At 42.0% G+C, this 10,525-nt stretch overlaps 1 protein-coding gene across 1 annotated transcript; it reads left to right on the top strand.

The window, feature by feature from the left end:
- Positions 1–380: 380 nt before the first annotated feature.
- On the top strand, positions 381–2,045 carry twist1a (twist family bHLH transcription factor 1a). Its single transcript, XM_069176224.1, has 2 exons — positions 381–1,139; positions 1,589–2,045. The coding sequence occupies exon 1, from the start codon at positions 558–560 to the stop codon at positions 1,104–1,106; it is 549 nt and encodes a 182-aa protein (XP_069032325.1). The 5' UTR covers positions 381–557; the 3' UTR covers positions 1,107–1,139; positions 1,589–2,045.
- Positions 2,046–10,525: the final 8,480 nt, after the last annotated feature.

The raw sequence follows: 10,525 nt of genomic DNA, 5'->3' as shown, positions 1-10,525 counted from the left end.
CCTATTTTTTTTTTTTTTTAAAGTAAGATGAACTCCATTTACTCTGTTTAATTTGTAATAAATCCAAAAGAAATAAAAAAAAAAAAAACATTGTGCGTTTGAGACAGAAATATATCGAGGTGGGGTGGCGAGACGGTTTTGTTTGCGCAAAGCTACCTAACCCCGCCTCTATTGGTTACATCCTTCCAATCTTGTGTAAAAAATTTTTTTTAAAAAAGCCTCGATGTCTTAAACTCTATTCCTAATATTATAGCGAGAGCTCTCCTTCTCCTGCGGTATTATGTTACATCCCTCCTCACCCAATCACAGCTCTCCCCAAAATCCTCCTGCTCGTTCCCCTCTTATAAGAGCTCGGCTCGTCCCCGTCTGGCAGACACCTCTCACTCTCCGTGGCGCACGAGATTTACAGTAACAGCAGCCCCCGCCTGACTGCAGGCTGCACTCCTTGTTACCTGCCGCGTTTGTTGATGTTGTAACCACTTCAGTGGATTTGGGTCAGGGGTTATAACGGTCCTAAAGACCACAGAAAAGTTTCTAAAAAAAAAAAGAAGAAGACGATGCGGGAAGACGACTCCTCCCCAATGGACAGCGCTGGCAATAGCGAGGAGGAGACCGACCGTCAGCTTCCGCGGAGAGGCGCGAGGAAGAGGCGGACAGCGCGGAGGAGCACGGACGAAGAAGAGGAGGGAGACCTGGAGAGTCCCAGCCCCGGGAAGAAGAAATGCAGAAAGAGCTGCGACGGAGGAGGCGGCAGCGCTGGGAGCGGCGGCAGTGAGGCCAGCAGCAGCCCCGCGCGCTCCTTCGATGACCTGCAGACACAGCGCGTGATGGCCAACATCCGCGAGCGGCAACGGACGCAGTCTCTGAACGAGGCGTTCACGTCGTTACGTAAGATCATTCCCACCCTCCCGTCGGACAAACTCAGCAAGATCCAGACGCTGAAGCTGGCGGCCCGGTACATCGACTTTCTGTGCCAAGTTCTACAGAGCGACGAGCTGGACGCGCGAGGAACCAGCTGCAGCTACGTGGCGCACGAGCGCCTGAGCTACGCGTTCTCGGTCTGGAGGATGGGGGGCGCGTGGTCCTTGTCTACTACGTCCCATTAGCAGGGCCAGGCCTGCTGTGGATCTGACAGCACGGTATGAGCTCCTTTCACTTTTCATCCTGCAGGGACATGAGGTGTGCCAAAAATGATCCCATGCGCACTTTGAGCACAGCCCCCAGATGAAATATCAAAGTAGTAGACTTAGAAGTAGAGTAGTGTAACTAATGTTTCAGTGGGTATTAGTCCTGTTTAATTTTGTCATGAAAGAGGTGTGTTGGTGCCCATAAACTCAAATTACATACATTATTTAACAGCAAAAAAAATATCCATATAGAGTATGACATTTCTATGTCATGCAACAGGGGACTAGACAATGTATTTCCCCCCTGAAAACATAGCTTTATGTTTACATTGCCAACCTCATGTCACAACCAGGTGTCACGATTGCACATTTATCCTCCAACTGCATTAAGAAATAGTTGATTTAATTCTGTGTGCTGGATAAAAAAATGTTCTCAACCAAAATATTATTTCTTTTCACAGGTTGCCCAGACTGAAGAACAAGTGGATCAGACAGACTGAAACAGGCGAAACACAGCTGAGGCCCAGGCTCAGCCGCTGTGCTTCAGGCCTCAGAGGAAAGCAGCCTTTTCATATTTCTCTTTGCATGGACTGTAATGTTTGCAAGGGAGCACTTAGGACAGACTGGACGGATATGAAGAAAGAAAGACCACTGCGACTATGAATGTTGTAAAAACAAAACAAGCTCTGATGCACTGCTTTGTTTTGAAAAACGAAAGAAAAATGACAATTCATCCTACATTCCCTGTGACAATGTTTCACAGAAAATGAAGTATTTTATATTTATTTTTCTACACAGGTTTGAAATTCCTTTCCCCCTCTCAAATAAAAGTTATTTATTTTTGGGATATCACAGAGCGCTGAATGAACTGAGAATCTGAGCATTTGGAGTTTTGTAAATATTTGGTAATGTCTTGAATAATAAAAAAAAAAAAAATGAAGGTATCTTTCAATCCTTTTAATGGTCTGGATTTTCATTCAAGCTCGAGCAGGACTGGTCAAATGCATGACCATCAGCCATAGTTAGGAGGGTAGACATTGCTGCACAAGAATTTTAATAAATACCTGAAATTTCTTGAAACAAACTCATTTTTCATGGTCTTAGTACTTTGGCCGTGTGCAGAGCGTTTATTTTCAGTGGTTGTTGGTGAATCCCCAGTTAACTGAACCACAGTGGAGGGGGCTAAAGAAAACATCTCATACCGGTGGCTTAGTCTGTAGTGATGTCTTGAGCTCAGGGATCTGGGAAACCCATAATTAGCTGGTGGTCTGTGAACAAGGTGAATCTCTGGGAGGCATGCATGATATTCCCAGATGTCCTCCGAGCCACAGATCAGCATGCCCGTCCCCTGCAGGTGCTACAGCAGCTATAACACAAGACTTTTGACAGATAAAAGGGGTGGATATGTGTGACAATGCAAACTGCATGGGCTGTGTAGTTACATACACCAGCTGTTCTGGTGAAAAAGAAGTGATTATAAACATTAAAAAAAAAACAGGAATTATTAAAATTAGTCTTACAGGGTCTCACAGCAAAACATATGACGAAACAAACTGTCAGTTGACTGGTTTCACTCAATTAAATTTTCAAACAGCTGTTGCATAACAACACCGTTACTCTGGTGACCATTTTCTTACTGAATTTTCAAAATGTTTAAAAAATAAAATTTTCATTGGATAGTTTTCTGCACATTAACTGACCCAGAATGAAGATGAATGATTTGGATTCTTTTTTTTGCTCAAACAATATGTGTGATATAAAATTGTGATGAAAAAAGAAGGATTTCTTAAATAAGGACATTAAACTTAATGTAGAAATCAATCTCAGTTAGAGGCCCAATGATCTCATAACAACCTGCAGAAAATAAATGCCCTATAGAATGCGTAAAAATGGAAAATATCAAAGAAATATCTGGGCTAACATATGTCCATAGATGTAAAACTAGATTATATTTGGAAAAAACAACTATATAATTGCCCTTACATGTCTGAAGCTTTATCTAATAAATACAAGAGTCCTGTATAAATGTTTCAAGGCTGCCACACATAATGTTGCAGTAGGATTAAGCAATAAGAAGAGTTCTACAGTTATATCAGTCTGAACAAGAAGAGAAATAAAGATACTGGGGTCAATACAGACTCACTTTAGGGAGCTCCACATCCCTCCATAGGGGTTGTTAAGGGATGATTGCGGGAGCATAACTGTGTTTTTGCATCACGGGTTGCGTGCGGAAGGTAAAGCCATCAGCTCTGACCTGAAGCCCTCGCCAGCCGCCAGGGGGAATCGATTCCCACCCTTAGATCACCGTGGTCGTGTTATCTTAAACTTGAGGCTGTTGCTCTGACATGAAGGAATGTCACCTCTGAGGCTTCAACACAACACACACACACACACACACACACACACACACACACACACACACACACACAACCACACACACAAACACATATAGGTTATGCACACACCGAGGGAGATTTCTCACGCCTACCAAACAGGGAAATACATTCCTCAGAGAGAGAGAGAGGGAAAAGATGGAGGGGGAAGAAGGCTCCTGCAACTCAGCTCCTGCCCCCTTTGATGTTCGAAAGTAATGGGATGACTGCTTGTTATCAGTGTGAAGGCATCTGCCTCTCAAGTTTTTAGTGTGCTATGATTTATAGACTCTTTGATGACTGACACACACGCTCTCCCCCACCCATTAATCACTATTTATATCTCCTTGTTTCAGTCCTTAAAATGATCTTAAAGCCAAATGTGCAGGCCTGTGTGTATATTAATAATGACAGCCAACAGCCAGCTATAAATCTCTCTAAACATGGATTTCTGACTGCTATACATATAAAACAAGCCCAGGTTGTAGTTTGTTTGAGGGTTTAAACACTCAAACAGAGCTCTACCTATATCTTTTGACTTCTTTCAGCATTGTGTCTCCCTCACTTCCATCTCTCTCTCTGAAGTTCCCCTATTACAGGGTAACAAGCCCTGGTTTACATTAACCCTCAACAACACAAAAAGACGAGGTGGGAGAGGAAGTCGGGCTGAGACAGACAGGGGGGAGAGAGAGACTTGATTTGCAAGTCTGGTTTCCATTAGAGCTAATTATCTGTGTTTCATCTCAACCTGAAGCAGTCATTGTGTGTGTTTGTAGGTGTATATGTATGTGTGTGCACTGGAGTCTCTTTTTAGTTGTGCTCTGCTGCCTTTGACTCATACAGCTGAAATCAAGATAATCATACCGGAGGACTTTTTCTGAAGTGAAACGCAATATCACTCAAACCTTTTTGTCTCTGTGTGGATTATGAGAATATGAGAATAAATTAGTGATCTGGCCCAAGTAGAGCACATGTATTAATTTGTTTTTGCTACATAGAGGCTATTGTGAGCATATTAAAATTCATTGCAGAGATTTTTTTTTTATTATTCTACTCCTTCTTTGAGTAGTTTTTGACCTTTTCTTTTATATTATCTATTTGAATATCAAATGTTTGAAATTCATTTTCCACAAATCTGTATGAGAAGGTGCTGTGGGGGTGAGAGTGGTGTGTTTCTGTCTGGAAACACAGAGTGCACACAGAAAACACACAGGAGTCTGAAAATCACTCACTTTCATCGATATATTGTGTATTTATTGTGAAAGAGGTGCACTTTTATTGCAGTCAAACTGTCTCTTCATGTGCCATTTTAAATCAATATTCCATAAAAATTTTTTCACATGAAACTCAGGTTACTTGTCATAATGCTGTTGTATAATGTCTCTGGGGGGAGATTTCCAAAGTCTGAAAAATAAGCCCACTAATATCATGGGGGTTTTGGACTTGGGATCCATTTTATGTAAAAAACAAGAGGCGTGTGTGCTTGAAAGGAGCAGACATTTGGGAGGCAGGGTATTGAAAGGGAAAGATGCTACTCGGTTACATGATGGAAATTGGTGGATCCAACTCATACTAGGGATTAAAAGTCTGGATAACTTCATGTCTACGTCATTTTGGAGTAATAGAAACATCTGTCTGTTGTGAGCTCCACAGTTTTTGGCATAAAGCGTTGTACTACTGTCATGTAGTAAATATTGGTAGGAATTAATGTTGTGAACCTTTTAGAATTGTTTTAATTCTCAATAGAGACAGGGTTACTGTTCCAACAACAATGAGCATTCACTCACACATTCCCCGAGGTCGGTGCCAACTGCACCCACCAGTTTTAACCTGTGACCTCTCAAACTGACCCTGTCCCCAGAATGCAATGACCCCCAGCTGGACCACGAGCCACCACATTCACCTCCACAAAAATGTCCACTCAGTTCACTAATACTTGTCAGATGCATGGAGGAGAGCAGAGAGATTGTGTAGGATTATGGCAGAGTTAAAAAACTGAGCACACTGATAAAGCAGTGAGAAAACGAAGAGGAGGATTCAAGAAAGAAGGGGCAGAAAGAAGGGAACAAACTTATATGAATCCTCTCAGCTCTCTAGCCCACAGCTGTTTATCTTGCAGATCGAGTTAAACACAAGCCTCTTATAACTCTCCACATACCAGACAATATCACAGTGGCCCCGCTTTACAAATATAAACATGGGCGCTTTATCAAAGGCCAGCACGGCTCATCCAAACACATAGGCTCTTTCTCCTAACTTAATTTACTGCACCCTATACAGAGTTCCTTTATTGGATTTAAACTTTCTGAATGTTTAATTCTGGCTAAAAATGGGAAACTTTTGGAGGTCTGTTGATTAAGGTTAAAGGGGTTTCGCCATGTTTACCTTATAAAATCACTGTGGCTTCTTATCACGCATAGATCTACGGACAATCAGTGTGGAAAAGCCCCGGGTCACGCACAACACGCTGTGTGTTATTTCCACAGAGAGAGGGCATTGTTTGACTCAACTTAGGTCCATTCACAATGATGGGAGAGTGGCTGTCAGTGGGGAAATGTATGTTTCCTTGTTGTGTTAATAGTAGAGAGCATTGTTTTGACTCCTCACATAGTAACTCAGATTTATCTGATGCACACACAAACACACAAAAACACATGCAGTGTTGCATCATCATGGATTACATAAAGTTTTTGAGCTTTTCTCTGTTGAAAGCAATAAGCAGAGCACAGCCGCAGTTTACTAGTGTTTTGGGGGCCCCTGTCATGAGTGAGTCCGCACACACACATACATAGAGGCAGAGTGAGGGATGACTTGGCAGTAAGAGCGACTCCAGCCTTAGTGTTGGTCGAAGAGGAGCTGTGCTGGGAGAGAAATAGACGTTAATATCTGTGGCCTTCCTTCTGGTCTCCACTGTGGGGTGGTCTCTGTTTCTTTCTCCACCCTCTTTATTTCTATCTCCTCCGTCACTCTCTCATTACTTTGAGGTGGTCTGTTTCTGTCTTTCCACCTCTTTCTTCCCCTCTCTTTCCCAGCCCAATCCCCGCTCCCCCTTCTCTTCCCTCCTCTTCATCATATTCTCTCCTTTTATCTATCATATAATCTGCCTCCTCGCTCTGTTTAATATTTCCCCTCTCATTTCCTCCTCCTTTTCAAAGTCCCTCCCTTTCTTCTCTTTTTGTTACCTCCACGCACAAATACAAAAACACTCATCATTGCCTCTCTATTTACTCAGTGTCACCTCACTACAAGTGTGTGTCCAACTCTCGAGAGTGTAAGTGTACTTTCAGAAAGGAAGAAAACCATACAGAGACAAAAAGAAAGATGCAGCGACTGTAAGAAAACAAAGTCTTGCTGATGCAGTGATTATCACTGGTCAGCATTTTTCTAGCCAATTGTGCTCTGAATCAGAGTGTGTGTGTTGTTTTCTTTCACTTTTCAAAATGTTTAATATTAGAACTTCATATTTACTTTTCTGACTGGTGTTTTTTTTGTCTGTGTGTCTCTTTCTTTTCTCTCTCTGAAGATGTTGGTTGTGTAATTTTATAAGCCGGGCGTTTGGTGTCATATGAACCATTTGCATGTTTTTTTCTAGTCCTGTAAAACTGGCCTAAATGCCCCATAATTCTCTTCCCCACAGCTGCCTGGTAAAGGTTAGTGCCAACTTCTAAACTCTCTCATACACACACACACGTATGGTATACTAACAGGAAAAGTGTAAAATAACACCACCTCTTTAAAAAGAGAGGCAAAAGGTCTTGAGACCAAAAGTACATACAGTTAGTACAAGAAGGACATGTGTGTGTTTGTATGTCTGTATGTGTGTTTCCAGCAAACCTGTCCCAAGAAATGATGGCATATAAAGTAAGGTGCCAGGATTACAACAGGCCAACACTGTGTGTGTGTGTGTGTGTGTGTGTGTGTGTGTGTGTGTGTGTGTGTGTGTGTGTGTGTGTGTGTGTGTGTGTGTGTTAGCACATGTGTGTGGGAGAGTTATAAATAGTTGAATCATCTGGAGTATATTAGAGGTACAGTGTTTAAGTGAACAGGTCCGCTACCTGCAGCCACAAAAACCTCAGAACAGATACTGCCAGGCCTCAAGCTGGACACACTCACAGACACACAAATGGAGCAAAGAGAGAGAAATACAGGAAAAATTCATCAATAGCGACTAAACTGAGCTAAAACAAAGGGCTGAACAAACAGCCAGGTTGTGCATCTGAGAGGAAGTGGGTTACACAATAACACAACTTGACTGAGGTAAATCTTGGCTCCTTGGCTTTAAGATAAACAGGGGTTATGAGGAACGGCACCACAGGGATATCTACTCGGCTATTAAAGGGTGGGCCTGATGTGAATTTAAAGGGAGGGAAAACATAATGTCTGAACAAGGTTCTTTAGCTTAGAACTGAACATACAACACTTCATGGGGCCACACATATAATCAGCACCTGCACGCGCTAACACACAAACCCACATCCTTTCCCACACATAAATATGTGTGTGAGGAGGCTTATATACTGATTTAATGCAACTTATATTGTCAAGAGACATTAAAGACCCAGTCATTGCTTTATTAATCTTTATTATTTAAATTATGCCTCATATGCATTTATATTTCGTTAAAGTCAAGTGTAGCTACTCAATACACCCATTTAGAAATCTCCAGAGCCAAAGGTTTTTTGATCTTTCACGAATTCCTGCTTTTAGTGCATATTCTTTCCAAGTTTTCCACAAATCTAAGGCCCCCAGAAATCAGAGGAGTCGGTGCAGGAAGTTGACCCTCCCCCCATAGCACATTTACACTCACACACACTGAAACCTGAGCCACAGGAAGTGGTCCTGCGCAGCATCATGTCATGGCATACAAATTATTCACAGTTTGAAAAATGCACTTTTTCTCGTCTACTATATTTTCCTCTACTCCCCCACTGCCCCCACTTGTCTTCTTTTCTCCATTTATTGTTTTCATTGCAGGTCCTCGAGAGAGACACAGTCAGGGAGACAAAAAGCTCTGCTACCTGCGTTATCTCAAAAGTGAGCCACATTCAGACCTAAAACGAGCTGCTGCTGTGGTTGTACAGGCCCCAAAATTCCGGGAAACATTCTCCTGCGGTGTTCCCTGAAGACTTGTGGTATTCCTGGCCATATCCCCACTACACTTTTGTGGAATTTCCTAAATGGATGGAGAGCAGGTTTATTTGAACTCTTTTGAACAGTGAAACATAGATCTACCTTATCTCTGTGTGGCTATTTTGTTTTACTGTACAAATCCAACTGTGAAAAGGTTGGAGGAGAGGGGATAAAGAACAATTTTGCGCTGGTGTTATGAGAATAGAATGAAAAAAATGATGAAAACACCCAGTTTAACACATGATGTGGGCGATTAACGCTGTAAAACATCTTGCTAGTGACCTCACCCCTTTTCTTAGAGCAAGCATGTCCAGTCAAAACAGGATTCTTCTATTTTTAAAATTGCTGTTTGCTCTACGAATTAATAAAGTCAAAACAGGTAGTCTTTACACACACAAAAATTGAATTGCTTTTAACTATAAAATAAAGTCAGACCTAACCGATGAAACTGAGGCTGGCAAGCTTTTTCTTTTTTCTTTCTTTTAAAAAAGTCATTCTCTTTAATTTCAACACTGCTACATTGGTTTTGAGGACTGTTTCTGTTGACTCAAGAAAAAAAAAGGGTGTAGGTGGCTCAGGTGGGGAAACAGGTATTCTATTAATCACGGTTGGTGGTTCAACTGCAGGCTCTTGCAGTTTACATGTAAAATATCTTTGCGAAACCCCTGAGATCCACACTGTTGTGCGAATGTGTGTATAAATGGGTAAATTAGATGCTTTGTAAAGTTCCACTGGGGCTGAAAAGTGCTAATTAATTATTGGTAACTTATTTTATGTTGCTTTGAAAACTATATGAGACTGCTGATTGACAGCAGAAGAAATGCTATTTAGCCTAATATAACCCAGGTTAGCCGTGGTATTTGCAATTGCAACTTTAGTTACTTCAGAGTTAAACTACTTTTTGGTAACCTGGTTACTTCTTTTTTGTTTTGTTTTTTGTTCTCTCACTTTTAGAATGCGGTTTGGTGAGTATGCAACATTATTGGTACTGCTGCGCAATACTGTGATGTAACTTTTGTGTCTGCCATCTGTGCTGAAGTCGCATGTGACTTGTATGAGGTTGCATAAAGCCAGAATGACTAAAGGTTATTCACTGAGCAGTATAACTTCCACAACGACAGTTAACTATCCAACTTATGATGTGCATGTGTGACATGCATGGCTAATATTGGACCGCAGGAAGGTGCACGTAGCATAAGAATGACAGAGTTGTTGTGCATCAGGAAGTGTCTACTCTCCTCATCCTGCCAAGACTGTGACTGTGTGGATTATTCAGAGGTCAGAGGGGAGAAGGTTGAGTTAAGGGAAGTTTGGAAGAGCAGTGACCAAGCACACTTTCCCCTCAGGCGTGTGGTCAAGGGACAATTGAGGGCATACACGCTCGCACACACACTCACAATCTACCTCGTACACACATTCACATACCCACCATCTGATTCTGAAATAAACATCGTACCCCATAATACCCCTGGGCTAGTTGGCCCACTGGCCCACCCTGATGACCCTTGTTACTGCGGTGATTAAATATTGGAAGCCCTCATCTGCAAACATTTAGCCAGTGTCACCCCTAATCTGCCTTGTGTCACCCTGGCACCGCACACTACACAGGATTGCAACACATACAGCCATACAGCTGAGGATGTACACATTAGTGTCAACTTAGTAAAAGCTAAAATAATGACATACATCTTTCCCATGTCACCAAAGTCAGGTTCAAAACTTGTAACTCTGATCTATTTTTACAAGATAAGTAAGTCTCAAACATTAACCTTGGGTGGCTGTAAACATTTTATAGTTTCCCTCTAGACAGAAACAGTGGCTGAGGTCAGCATGATTTCACCAGATTACTCATACTCCACTTCTCCGCTGTCAATCTGTTTGTTCCAAGAAGATTTT

This window comes from Embiotoca jacksoni, unplaced genomic scaffold, assembly GCF_022577435.1.
Source record: "Embiotoca jacksoni isolate LCO1_2020_lvr unplaced genomic scaffold, fEmbJac1.0.p SCAF_7, whole genome shotgun sequence".
Lineage (NCBI taxonomy): Eukaryota > Metazoa > Chordata > Actinopteri > Embiotocidae > Embiotoca > Embiotoca jacksoni.
This window is presented reverse-complemented; position numbering and strand designations above follow the sequence as displayed.

Coding starts and splice junctions, on each gene's coding strand:
- twist1a (XM_069176224.1), top strand. CDS start 558: ATGCGGGAAGACGACTCCTCCCCAATGGACAGCGCTGGCAATAGCGAG.